The following is a 14,298-nucleotide window of genomic DNA, read 5'->3' as shown; positions in this document are numbered from 1 at the left end:
AATATATCCAAATAAGCCTGTTTAGTGGCCTCTACAGGCCGCTGGGCAGTACTGCGCGGAGAGCATGGTTCCGCTGTTACCATAGCGACTCTGTGGGCGTGTTCAGAGGCCCGTTCACGCTCCGCCCTCTAACATGAGCTTGTAGAACCAGAGCAGACAGCAGCTTCTTTTAGAGCTCTGCACATGTGCTCTCAAACCCATGTGTCTGTGCTCAAACCATAAACCTGCCAAACTGAGCATGTGCAGAGGAGAAGAGAAGCTCTAACTGAGCATGTGCAGAGGAGAAGAGAAGCTCTAACTGAGCATGTGCAGAGGAGAAGAGAAGCTCTAACTGAGCATGTGCAGAGGAGAAGAGAAGCTCTAACTGAGCATGTGCAGAGGAGAAGAGAAGCAACAGCAGCGCCACGTTAGAAGAAACAGACTTAAAAACTGTGTTTGAAGCTCAGGCTGTTCACGTTTATAATGGTCGAGATGTTAGTTAGAAATACAGTAATTTCACAACATGGAGCGCTAATTTGTGTCACAAAGTTGATCAAGTTGGCTTATTTATCCATTTAGCATGTGTTATATGGCATAAGGTATGAGAGTTTAGCTCAGTAAGAGAGACATTCACACGAGAGCCGGGTTCAAAACCGGCTGTTTGTCCATCCATTAAAGTCACTGCACGCTATTGACTCATATTTGATCTCTTCAAGATCCACAAACAACCCACAGTGGCAAAAATCAACACAATATTTATCTGTCAAAAAACAGGAATAGTGGCCCGGGTCCTCTCAGGCCACCCCCTGGAGGGGCCCCTGGGAGCAGATCCAAAGACTTTAGGATAAGACCAGGTTTCATCCAGGACTAAAGAAACCACATCTACCTGAGGAACACAAGGATAAGCTCCTGTATAAAGCAGGACTAAAGAGGGTCTTGGACCAGTCTAGAGTACAGTTGTTTGTAATAGTATTTGTAACAGTATTTGTAATAGTATTTGTAATAGTATTTGTAATAGTATTTGTAATAGTATTTGTCACAACATGACCATAAACTTAAATAAATTGTATTGGCCTTTTTGTGAACGAGCGAAACAAAGTGGCACACAATTGTGAAGTGAAAGGAAAATTAAACATGATTTACAGATTTTCTTTACAAAAATTAAAGAAAAGTATCCAGGCCCCTGTGTCAATACTTTGTGGAATACAGCTGGGGTCCGTCTCTACCAGCTTTGCTCCTCCACAGACTGAGATTTATGCCCATTCTTTTTTCAAAACAGTCAGTTGTAGCTCTTTTGTTTGGGCTCGTTGTCCTGCTGAAGGTGAAGCTCTGCCTCAGTCTCAAGTCTTTTACAGACACAAACAGCTTTTCTTCTAAGATTGTCCTGTATTTGGCTCCATCTTCCATCAGCTCTGAGCAGCTTCTGTCTCTGCAGTTCCTCCAGAGTTCCCAGGGGCCTCTTGGCTGCATCTCTGACCAGAGCTCTCCTTGTTCAGATGTAAGTTTTGGTGGACGGCCATGTCTTGTAGGTTTGTAGTTGTGCCGTACTCTGTTTTCAGATGATGGACTGAACATTCAAAGCTTGGGAAATCTTTTTAAAACCTAACCCTGCATTACTTTCTCCCTGACCTCTGACCTCTGGTGTTCCTTGGACTTCATGATGCTGTTTGCTCCACAACATTCTCTTCACACACTTCTGTGGCCTTCACAGACCAACTGCATTTATGCTGAGATCAGATCACACACAGGTGGACGATTGAATCATGAGGTCAACGTTCTGACAGCAGCTGGAGACACTCAGGACAAACAGCCTGAATACTTTTACATGTTGGTCTTTGGAATAAAAAATAAAAAACCCTAAGGTGGAAATGCTCTCTCAGCCTGTGGTTTCCCCGCTTGGCAGAGGCGGCTGGTCCATTCAGGGCGATGGGGCCGTTATATTATTATTAGTTTAAATATACATCCATCCATTTTCTTCCGCTTTATCCGGGGCCGGGTCGCGGGGGCAGCAGTCTAACCAGGGACTCCCAGACTTCCTCTCCCCAGACACTTCCTCCAACTCCTCCGGGGGGATCCCGAGGCGTTCCCAGGCCAGCCGAGAGACATAGTCTCTCCAGCGTGTCCTGGGTCTTCCCCGGGGCCTCTTCCAGGTGGGACATGCCTGAAACACCTCCCGAGGGAGGCGCCCAGGAGGCATCCGGAACAGATGCCCGAGCCACCTCAGCTGGAGGAGCAGCGGCTCTACTCCGAGCTCCCCCCGTGTGGCCGAGCTCCTGACCTTATCTCTAAGGGAGCGCCCAGCCACCCGGCGGAGGAAACTCATTTCGACCGCTTGTATCCGCGATCTTGTCCTTTGGGTCATTACCCAAAGCTCATGACCATAGGTGAGGTCAGAACGTAGACCGACCGGTAAATCGAGAGCTTTGTCTTTGGACTCAGCTCCTTCTTCACCACAACAGTCGATGCAGCGACTGCATCACTGCAGCTGCTGCACCGATCCAACTGTCGATCTCACGCTCCATCCTTCACTCACTCGTGAACAAGACCCCGAGATACTTGAACTCCTCCACTTGGGGCAAAGACTCCCCACCCACCTGAAGAGGGCAAGCCACCTTTTTCCGGTCGAGAACCATGGCCTCGGATTTGGAGCTGATTCTCATCCCAGCCGCTTCACACTCGGCTCAAACCGTCCCAGTGCAGCTGCAGGTCCGGGTTTGATGGAGCCATCAGGACAACATCGTCTGCAAACAGCAGAGATGGAATCCTGTGGTCCCCAAACCGGACACCCTCCGACCCCTGACCACACCCTCGGACCCCTGACTGCGCCTAGAAATTCTGTCCATAAACACTATGAACAGAACCGGTGACAAAGCGCAGCCCTGAGGAGTACCACATGCACTGGGAACAGGTCTGACTTACTGCAGTGAACACAGCTCCTGCTCCGGTCAGCAGGCCTCCACCCGCACCGTAAACCTTGCCTTGGGAGACCCTACCAGGGGCTTGAAGCCCCCGACAACATAGCTCCCGGGATCATTCGGGCGCTCAAACCCCTCCACCACGTTAAGGTGTCGGTTCAAGGAGGAGTAGTTTAAATATGTAAAAGAATAGTACAGTATATACATACATATATGCGTGTATTTACGCTGGTCCTTACGGAACAATAGGCCTCTCGCCAGCTTGTGGCGCTCGGGCCAAATAATAATAAGAAGAAACCAGGCGAAAATAAACCAGGGGAGAAAAATGGCTCCTCGCATTCCATGGAATGATATCTATTCCATGGCTCGAGCCAATGACTCAAAGGCCGTCCCAGTGAGGTTGAACAACAGTAAAGTACCGTACTATCGGCATAAAAGTGGTACATGACATTTGACAGATCAACCCAAAGATTATTTATATAAATGGGAAATAAAATTGGGCCTAAAATAGAGCCCCAAGGCCCTCTTTTGTAACCTGTCCAGCCTAATGAATTCTGGCCATATTTGTTTCACAAACTCCTGAGAATCATTTGGTTGCTTGCGCTGTAGAAGCATTCGAGTTTGGGCGAAAATCAAATGGACCTAAACCAAGGGTGTCCAAACCTTTTTCACCAAGGGCCTCATTTGAAACTTAAACGGGGCAGAGGGCCAAAAACAACTTGACAATGTCGAATTTGTTGATCGACAAAGTGAATCATTCGAAATTTTGCTTTTGACGTCATTGCGATGAGCCTCCACACCTCTAATTAGACCTGGAACATTAATATTAGGTTGGTATATCATCAATGTGCCTGAATTTTCCCGATTTTACAGTAAAAAGTACTACTTTTTGTTGTTTGGGCCGACAAAAGCAGGACGCTGGAGGGCCAACAAAAATTGGTCTGAGGGCCGCATTTGGCCCCCGAGCCCTAGTTTGGACATGCCTGACCTAAACAAACATGGTGATGCTGACAGACAAACTTTGGCCTATTTTAGCAGTATTACGACTATTTTGTTTCTTTTTACATAGAAGCACTTATTTGAGGACAAGGAAGACGTCTGTGCTTTTCTCTGACTGGATTTAACAACGGTTTGATTTCTCAGATTGATGTTAACTCCTTTGAACACATCCAGAAAAAGAGGCTCCTGCCAGTTTAACACATTGTGATCATTAGCATGATCCTGAGCCAGCCCGATCCACTGGAGTGGCTTAGCTCTAATATAGCGCATAGTGCAGCATATTTCAAGAAGAAAGGTTCCAGATTTTCTGGAATCACTTAGAACTTCACCAAATGACATCGAAGTATAATTAAATGATCCAGATGTTTGCTTCCCAAAGGGATTTCAGAACTTGCATCTGATTTTGTCTCTGATTTACAAGGCAATAAAGAATCAAAAAGCAGCTGATGAGCCGATGACCAGCCGACACCAAAAAGAAAGTTTAGATTCCTCAGTCAACTTTAGACCTTCCTTGTTCATAAAAGCATGACAGATTGTTGGCAGCCGAAGAGTCGGCTTTTGATTTTGATTACTTTCCATAACTTTTTAGGAATCACTCTTTTGTTGTCCTTTCTGAGCCACACCAGTCATTTGTTCTGCAGTTGGTGAAAAAACAAGTCAGTCACCCTCACCCTTAGTTTGTCTGTTGTTTAGTCCTTTCACCCTAAACATACCAACTTGTCAAAGCCTGATCTCGTCAGATCTGGGAAGGATGTAATGAACAGAGTGTTTGTGAGAGTGAATGTGGGACAATCCGCCCTGTTAAATGTTCATTAGCACCGTCCTGACCATATTAACAAATAATAATAACTTGCAAAAAGGACTATGGAATTCATGAAGAAAATGTTTCCATGTTGGAGTTATGTTTTCCATATACAGTAGAATCACTCACCAGTGCGCTCTCTACTTCCGCCACGCTCCTCCACGATTGGTTACTGGAACTATCAGGTGACAGTGGCCGGTAGCCAATCAGTGGCACAGAGTAGGACTCCACCCCCGGCAGGTCACACCCCCCTGTGCGCAGATTCTTGGGCAGCATGTCTGAAAGAACAGAACAAGGAACGATACAGATGAGTGAAGGGCTGTGCCGACCAATCAACCGTTTGCTTTAATCACGCACTAAAAACATATTAAATACTGTTGGTGATGATAATCTGTTCAAATTCATTGCTTTAAAACAGCAATAACAATGTCACTTGAACTGACAATGTTCAAATCTAAGCTAGAAACAGTTTTGTTTAGCTTCTCTTTTGTGTCTTCAACTCATTTGTGATTTTAATGCATTTTTCCTGTGGTGAAGCACTTTGAAATGTGCTCTACTAATAAACTTACTAAATCCTAATTATAATGATGTTCTTCCTCTACAGGTTAACTTTTGACAGTATAACAATTATTGATTGAAATAATGATTCAATTCAATTATGAGCTCTAATATTCAATTCAATTAACTTTAATATTCTTTATTTTTGCTATAAAAAATGTAACTGGACTTCTGGGATGATGTCTGCTTAGTTTGGACGTGTTCGTCTGCAGTCGTATCAGTGGGAATAATCCATCTTTATTTCACCTGCTCCGCCCACTTCCCTGGCAAAAATCCGTCATTTGAAATCCAAGAATGTGAGATAGACTGACCTGATGGACACTGTCTCTGACCTGAGGGACACTGTCTCTGACCTGAGGGACACTGTCTCTGACCTGAGGGACACTGTCTCTGACCTGAGGGACACTGTCTCTGACCTGAGGGACACTGTCTCTGACCTGAGGGACACTGTCTCTGACCTGATGGACACTGTCTCTGACCTGAGGGACACTGTCTCTGACCTGAGGGACACTGTCTCTGACCTGAGGGACACTGTCTCTGACCTGATGGACACTGTCTCTGACCTGAGGGACACTGTCTCTGACCTGAGGGACACTGTCTCTGACCTGATGGACACTGTCTCTGACCTGAGGGACACTGTCTCTGACCTGAGGGACACTGTCTCTGACCTGAGGGACACTGTCTCTGACCTGATGGACACTGTCTCTGACCTGAGGGACACTGTCTCTGACCTGATGGACACTGTCTCTGACCTGAGGGACACTGTCTCTGACCTGAGGGACACTGTCTCTGACCTGATGGACACTGTCTCTGACCTGAGGGACACTGTCTCTGACCTGATGGACACTGTCTCTGACCTGAGGGACACTGTCTCTGACCTGAGGGACACTGTCTCTGACCTGATGGACACTGTCTCTGACCTGATGGACACTGTCTCTGACCTGAGGGACACTGTCTCTGACCTGATGGACACTGTCTCTGACCTGAGGGACACTGTCTCTGACCTGATGGACACTGTCTCTGACCTGAGGGACACTGTCTCTGACCTGATGGACACTGTCTCTGACCTGAGGGACACTGTCTCTGACCTGAGGGACACTGTCTCTGACCTGATGGACACTGTCTCTGACCTGATGGACACTGTCTCTGACCTGAGGGACACTGTCTCTGACCTGAGGGACACTGTCTCTGACCTGAGGGACACTGTCTCTGACCTGATGGACACTGTCTCTGACCTGAGGGACACTGTCTCTGACCTGAGGGACACTGTCTCTGACCTGAGGGACACTGTCTCTGACCTGATGGACACTGTCTCTGACCTGATGGACACTGTCTCTGACCTGATGGACACTGTCTCTGACCTGAGGGACACTGTCTCTGACCTGATGGACACTGTCTCTGACCTGAGGGACACTGTCTCTGACCTGAGGGACACTGTCTCTGACCTGAGGGACACTGTCTCTGACCTGATGGACACTGTCTCTGACCTGAGGGACACTGTCTCTGACCTGATGGACACTGTCTCTGACTTGAGGGACACTGTCTCTGACCTGAGGGACACTGTCTCTGACCTGATGGACACTGTCTCTGACCTGAGGGACACTGTCTCTGACCTGATGGACACTGTCTCTGACCTGATGGACACTGTCTCCACACAACAAACCAAAGTGGCAGAATTGACAAACCAGGTGTGTGTTTTGACAGACGAACTGGAGAACAGATGTAATTTGTTGATTGTCACAGAGGACACTGAGGGTAAAGACGTGGTCTAGTATATGAAGACCTGGATCCCCGAATATCTAAAACTTCCCACAAAAGTTGGTGAAATAAAGATTGTGCTCATCTCTCTCCGAAACCAGCTCTTAACCACCATCCAAGACCAATTATACGGACGTTCCACAACTTCCGTGATAAAAAGAGTTCCATGGCTGCATCCAGACGTCTTGCCGCAACTCAACCATCGAAAGTGTTCGTTCAATGGCTGTGTAATAACAGCAGAACAGACCCACCAATGCTGGAAACTGAAGCGGCTGGAAAAGTTTATGGGAAAAAGAGGCAACACAAAACAGCGATGCCCAGTGGCTGGTGGATCTCTAAGTGCGGACCACAGCAACCTCCCTGAACAGAACCCAGTTACCATCACAGTGAAAGACATCCAAGAAAGAGCCTGGACAGCAGAAAAACTGGACATCCCCGGACCCTGACATGATTCACACATACTGGCTGAAGAAACTCACAGTGCCTTGCAGCACAAATGAGCTGTACTATCCTGATCCTGGAGGATCCCTCAAAGGGCACAGTCCCATCCATCCCAAACCAATAACCTGTCTGTCCACAACATGGAAGCTCATGGCAGGCATCATAGCACCTAAGATAAGTGGGCACATGGATCAATACATAAGCAAAGCACAGAAGGGCATCGGCAAAGACACCAGAGGAGCCAAACACCAAGTCCTGGTTGACAGAACCGTCTCTCACGATGTACCACTGGAACATAACTGATCCTGAACGAAATCCTACCGATGGTTAGAAAGAGCCGGTCTGAAGGACAGAGGCCCTGATCATGGCAGGACAGGAGCAGGCCCTGAACACCAGAGCAATAGAGGCCAAGATCTACCACACCAGACAAGACCCAAGGTGTAGGCTGTGCAAAGGGCCCTGAGACCATCCTGCACATAACTGCAGGGTGTAAGATGCTGCAGGGACAGCACACCAGGAGATAAGATAAGATCCGATAACCTTTATTTGTCCCACAATGGGGAAATTCCAGTGTTGCAACACAGATTAGGTACAGAAGTATAATAATAAAAAAATTGATAACTTATAAAAACAAATCTTAATCTCATTTAATAAAAATAAAACTCTTATTTACAGCTGTTATATGGACAGTAAACATTGCGCCAGGATGATTGAAATTATGTCACAGTATTTTAAATGAGTAAACATTACATGAGTATGAAGCTGAATGACATGTTCAGGACTAAAAGTGTTTGTTATAAAGTCTGACAGCAGCAGAAGGAAAGACCTGTGAAACCTTTCCTACCCTCGCTGTGTGAAGACACAGCGAGGGTGGATCAGTCACTGAAGCTGCTCTCCAGAGCGGACAGAGTGTCCTGCAGGGGGCGACACTCAGGGTCCAGCATAGATGTGAGTTTAGCCAGGACCCTTCTGTCCCCCACCTCCTGCACCGAGTCCAGAGCACAGCCCAGGACGGAGCTGGACTTCTTGATGACTTTGTCCAGCTTCCTCCTCTCCCTCTCTGTGATGCTGCTGCTCCAGCAGACCACACCTACAGGAGCTGATGCCACCACAGAGTCAGAGAAGGTCTTCAGGAGTGGTTCCGCTGACACCAGTCCACAAAGTCCTGCTCCAGTCCCCTGTACTCCGCATCATCGTCGTCCGTGATGAGTCCGACGATGGCAGAGTCGTCAGAGAACTTCTGCAGGACACAGCTGTCCGTGTCGTGTCTGAAGTCTGCAGTGTAGAGGGTGAAGAGAAAGGGCGCGAGGACAGTGCCCTGGGGCGCCCCCACACTGCAGGTCCGAGTGTCAGACACACAGTTCCGGGCTCTCACAAACTGGGGTCGGTCCGTGAGGTAGTCCAGGATCCACTCTGCAGGTCGTACTCCACACCAGCCGTCTCCAGCTTGTCCCTCAGGGGCAGCGGCTGGATGGTGTTGAAGGCGCTGGAGAGATAAAAAATACAATCCTTACAGCACTGCCAGGCTTCTCCAGGTGAGAGAGTGAGTGGTGCAGCAGGGAGCGCCATAAGCAAGTGGCTGGCATAGTGTACAGGGACATGGACTGGAAACCCTTAGATCAAAGTGGGAAACACCTCCAAAGGTGGTAGAGGATGACCAAGCCAAGATCCTGTGGGAGTTCCAGATACAGAATTGCAATAGCAAATTAACCAGACTCCAGGAGGAGTTGGAGGAAGTCTGGGAGGTTCTGCTTAGACTGCTGCCCCGTGACCCGGGCCCGGATAAGCGGAAGAAAATCGATGAATGGATAATGCATTTTCAACCTTTGGGTCAGGACCCAAATTTGGGTCTCCAAAGATTCTTACGGGGTCCCCAAGGTTTTGTATAAAAAAGTCTGAAGCACCATACCATCCGCGAGACCGCGCACGGGCTAAAACTGTACTTTAGACATACTATTTTATCATCAGTTATTTTCATTGTCATTACCAGCAAGCTATACGTCATTTTAAATATCATTTAACAAAACGAATATGTCATTGATTTGCAATTAATACTATGGCTCAATAAGCAATGACCAATAATAACAATATTAGAAAACAATATCCACTTGTATTTTTCCTGAAGTTATCCCATTTGGAGAAATCGTTCAGTAAACAGCGTTGTCTTCTGTGCCAAAACTCGCATCCGAAATGTCTCTGTCCATAACAAAACCGCTCCAGATGCAAAATGCTGCTGGTTCTGTCTGTTTTACTCACACTTTCAGCTACAGAATGAGACCATCCAAGAGTTTTTACATTCACGGGTTCGTCTGGACAGCCCTTTGAATAAAACAAACGCCTCCATTGCGGCGCTTTTTACGCATGCCCGTTGAGTCTTTCAGCTGTCCTAGCGTGCTAAAACAGTGATGTAGAACATTTCCATCGCCATATTATTCTAGCCAATGAGTCAAGCTTTCGAACGGTGGGTGGGTTTTCTGATCGTGTTAGCCTTTTGGACGCGCATTTTGTTAAATATATGTATTATTATACCCCAAATATATATATATATATTATTAGGCTGTCCCAAATAAATTGTCTGTTTGCTGTAACCCGACCCAACATTTTTTCAAGTGGGTCGGACGGACGGTAAATTCTTATTTTTTTTTATTTGAAGGCAAAAAAAAAAAGATACAAATTTGGCCATTTTTTGACTCGCAGTGACCACCAGGGGTCAGGCTTCAACAGTCCAGGGCTCAGAGGCTTCAACAGTCCAGGGGTCGGGCTTCCACAGTCCAGGGGTCAGGCTTCAACAGTCCAGGGGTCAGGCTTCAACAGTCCAGGGGTCGGGCTTCAACAGTCCAGGGGTCAGGCTTCAACAGTCCAGGGGTCAGGCTTCCACAGTCCAGGGGTCAGGCTTCAACAGTCCAGGGGTCAGGCTTCAACAGTCCAGGGGTCAGGCTTCAACAGTCCAGGGGTCAGGCTTCAACAGTCCAGGGGTCATGCTTCAACAGTTCAACAGTCGAGCGGGGGGAACATGTGGGGGACACGGGCGCCGCCATGTTTGTTGTGATGACGCTGCTGGGCGTGTCTCCCTCCCAGAATGCAATGCGCAAGTCAAATTTAAATGAGGCCACACCATGACGCAGAGTTGGCCAGGCCAGTGGTGCTGACAGAGGCAAATCAACATGTAAAAGACAATATGGGTTCTCTCCTGCCTGGTCTGTTTAATACAGAAGCATATGGAGGATCGAAAATGAAGACATATATACGTTGCGCAATGCATTGTTCGTCCCTTGGGATGAAAGACAGGTTTACTAGCGCTATAAAATCATTCTACACGGCACTTTAAGAAAGAACGGCCGGCGAGTTGGAAAAATATTTGACAAATAAAAGAATTTGGTGTTTTTTTAACAAAATGCTGATTTTTTTTTTTCAGTCGGCTAGTTTTCTACCAGGTCGGTCGGGTTACGGCAAACAGACATATTATTTTGCTCAGCCTTATTTATTTATTCTTTCCCACCTCGATTGGGAAATGTATGTAATTTTCACATACATTGTTTTTAGCAGTTATAATAGGTATTTGTGGTCTATAAAAGATCCAAATGGGTTAGAATGCCTGTTCCTAGAGATCTGAAACTTTACACAGTTGTTGTCATGACAACAGCATAAGCACACAATGAAGTATGTCTTGTTTAGGACCTTATATTCAGGTGAGACGAAAAAAAGGATGTGTTTTGTATATTTGTGCTTCTGTAGTGTGAGTTCTGACAGTGTGACATCTGCACATCTGCAGAAACTAGAAGGCCTAAGCTTTCGAATCAGTGTTCTCGCCGAGGGGTTTTAGCATGGTGCTTCCACTCGTCACAGCCATGCCAAAAGAGATTCTGCCAGGTTGAAAAAAAACGATTGTGTTTTTTATTCAAGTCACATATAACGCTCTCATATAGTGAAGAAAGCTACACTCAATAACGTGGACCACTTCCATTCTGGTCCCAAACGTTGCTTTGGCTCCTGTTCTGCGAGAGCGTCTGTGATAGTCGTGGGTGAAAGTGATGAGCGGCTCATAAATCTTGAAAACCAATTTATTCCGGAGTAATAAAAATATCAACGCAACTACTGAGGAGGGGGACAGGCAGAGCACCGTCTTGACGCTGACTTCGTAACGGTCAGTTCAAAAAAGCAGCGGATCTACTTCCTTCAGCCTAATGTCGGCAAAACGGAAAGCTACTGGTACTTTGGACTCTTTTGGTTTCATGAGAAAACCTAGTGACGAGGAGGAGGATAAAAGGCCACGGAAAAGTGCTAAAGCTGATGAAAAAACCAAACAAGTTGCTGATCCCGTAGTTCACAAGCATCGCCTCAGTGGATTTTCAAAAAACTGTCTGAGACGCTATTCGTGGCTCGAGTGTGAAAATGATGAAAACAGTTGGTCTTGAAATAAAAATATCCATAGCATGTACCTTTATTCCATTCGACCACATAAGGAATCCCTGGCCCCAAAACCGTCTGTATTTTAGGCCTATATGTAAAGAGTGTAATATAAACGAGGTAAATAACACTGGAAACTACATCTCATGACACTGTTTCAAAAAGAGCTTAAAATGTTCCCTTGCAACTGGCGCGGTTTGTCCCACCGCCATCCTTCAACCTCAGCCCCGCGAGAACACTGGGACTATTGTGCACATGTGGGACTATTGTGCACATGTGGGACTATTGTGCACATGTGGGACTATTGTGCACATGTGAGACTATTGTGCACATGTGGGACTAATGTGCACATGTGGGACTATTGTGCACATGTGGGACTATTGTGCACATGTGGGACTATTGTGCAAATGTGGGACTATTGTGCAAATGTGGGACTATTGTGCACATGTGGGACTATTGTGCACATGTGGGACTATTGTGCACATGTGGGACTATTGTGCACATGTGGGGCTAATGTGCACATGTGGGACTATTGTGCACATGTGGGACTATTGTGCACATGTGGGACTATTGTGCACATGTGGGGCTAATGTGCACATGTGGGACTATTGTGCACATGTGGGACTATTGTGCACATGTGGGACTATTGTGCACATGTGGGACTATTGTGCACATGTGGGACTATTGTGCACATGTGGGACTATTGTGCACATGTGAGACTATTGTGCACATGTGGGACTAATGTGCACATGTGGGGCTAATGTGCACATGTGGGACTAATGTGCACATGTGGGACTATTGTGCACATGTGGGACTAATGTGCACATGTGGGACTATTGTGCACATGTGGGACTATTGTGCACATGTGGGACTATTGTGCACATGTGAGACTATTGTGCACATGTGGGACTAATGTGCACATGTGGGACTATTGTGCACATGTGGGACTAATGTGCACATGTGGGACTATTGTGCACATGTGGGACTAATGTGCACATGTGGGACTATTGTGCACATGTGGGACTAATGTGCACATGTGGGACTATTGTGCACATGTGGGACTAATGTGCACATGTGGGACTATTGTGCACATGTGGGACTATTGTGCACATGTGGGACTATTGTGCACATGTGGGACTATTGTGCGTGGGACTATTGTGCACATGTGGGACTATTGTGCACATGTGGGACTATTGTGCGTGGGACTATTGTGCACATGTGGGACTATTGTGCACATGTGGGACTATTGTGCACATGTGGGACTATTGTGCGTGGGACTATTGTGCACATGTGGGACTATTGTGCACAGGGCCATAGGTTGGTGCTAAAGGGCTCTAAACTAGTTTGAGTGAATATGAATGAAGGATGTTATGCATGTTAATTGCTTATTTAAATTATTTTAGAATCATTCATGTTCTGTATCATCTGTATTAACCATTAACCAGTAAATAATGATGGATCATTTCAAGGTTGTTGGGGTCGTGAACATATCCTCGTGTAAAATACTTGAGAAAAAGGTTGTTAGCCACTGCAATAGATTATGTTACAACATACTTTTAGTGCTGGTTTAGTCCTATTCTTCCCAAAACGGACCGTAAGCAGCGTGAACCCGCTTTAGCCTTTAGCACTCTTATAGTCCCTGCGCCCTCTGCTGGCAGCATCGAGGAGTGCAGCACATCCACAGCTGTGACCGGCGCTGTGACCGGCTCTAGGCCCGAGAGGGGACGAGACCGTGACGGGACCGCGGGGCCGGGACACAGCGGGGCCGGGACACAGCTCTCCCCGGCTCAGCACGCGCACACGCGGCTGGAGGCGGGAAAAGTTCACTTCACACGTCTTTAGTTTCATGTCCACAAACTACAGCCGCTGCTTGTGTCGGTGAGCGGAGCCATAAGGAAGCGGGACTCACCGGACGGACCGGGCTGTGGTCAGGGCTCGCTGGACGGACCGGCCGCTCGGGAAGCCTCGGGATCAGCGCGGCATGTGCTCCATCGGCATCGAGAGCCAGGGACCACCGGCTCTGCGCTCGTATCACCGGCCGCAGACGCGCTCTGCTGGCCGCTGATAGCGCACTGAGGCTCGGACTGCGCCCCCTCCCTGCCGCGGTGACGTCACAGTTCCTGGCTGTTTGCACTCGGCGCTTTGGCAACCGTTTCTCCAACCGCCAACACCAGGGGCCACTCGCGGCGCCCAGGGGCCACTCACGGCGCCGGGGCCCGGGGTCAGTGCCTCCAGCTGCAGTTTTGACCATACATAATAACAGAAGTCAACATTGTCACTGCAGCTGTAAGTTATAAATCAACATTTGAATTTGGACTTTTGGTCATTTGATGAAAACAGTCTGAGACTTTGATGGAGACAGAACTTGTAAGAGTCAAACATAAATGTTTTAAAGTCCAATGTTGGACATTTTGGTTTAATATTCAAACAACAAAATTA

The 14,298-nt window shown here is 47.3% G+C and overlaps 1 protein-coding gene across 1 annotated transcript in view; it reads right to left on the bottom strand.

The window, feature by feature from the left end:
* Nucleotides 1–13,934, bottom strand: part of rgl2 (ral guanine nucleotide dissociation stimulator-like 2) — a 99,066-nt gene extending 85,132 nt beyond the window's left edge. Inside the window, exons 1-2 of the mRNA XM_072460149.1 lie at nt 13,769–13,934; nt 4,825–4,973 (exon numbers count right to left, since the gene is read on the bottom strand). Of these exons, the coding sequence (XP_072316250.1) occupies nt 4,825–4,971 (147 nt within the window). The 5' untranslated portion in view covers nt 4,972–4,973; nt 13,769–13,934. The remainder of the gene's footprint in view (nt 1–4,824; nt 4,974–13,768) is intronic.
* Between the last annotated feature and the right edge of the window lie 364 nt (nt 13,935–14,298).

The sequence above is a fragment of the Eucyclogobius newberryi genome, unplaced genomic scaffold, assembly GCF_026437365.1.
Source record: "Eucyclogobius newberryi isolate DKJ021-1_F unplaced genomic scaffold, fEucNew1.0.hap1 SCAF_3, whole genome shotgun sequence".
Taxonomy (NCBI): domain Eukaryota; kingdom Metazoa; phylum Chordata; class Actinopteri; order Gobiiformes; family Gobiidae; genus Eucyclogobius; species Eucyclogobius newberryi.
Note: the sequence above shows the minus strand (reverse complement) of the source record. Positions and strands in the feature narration are given on the sequence as shown.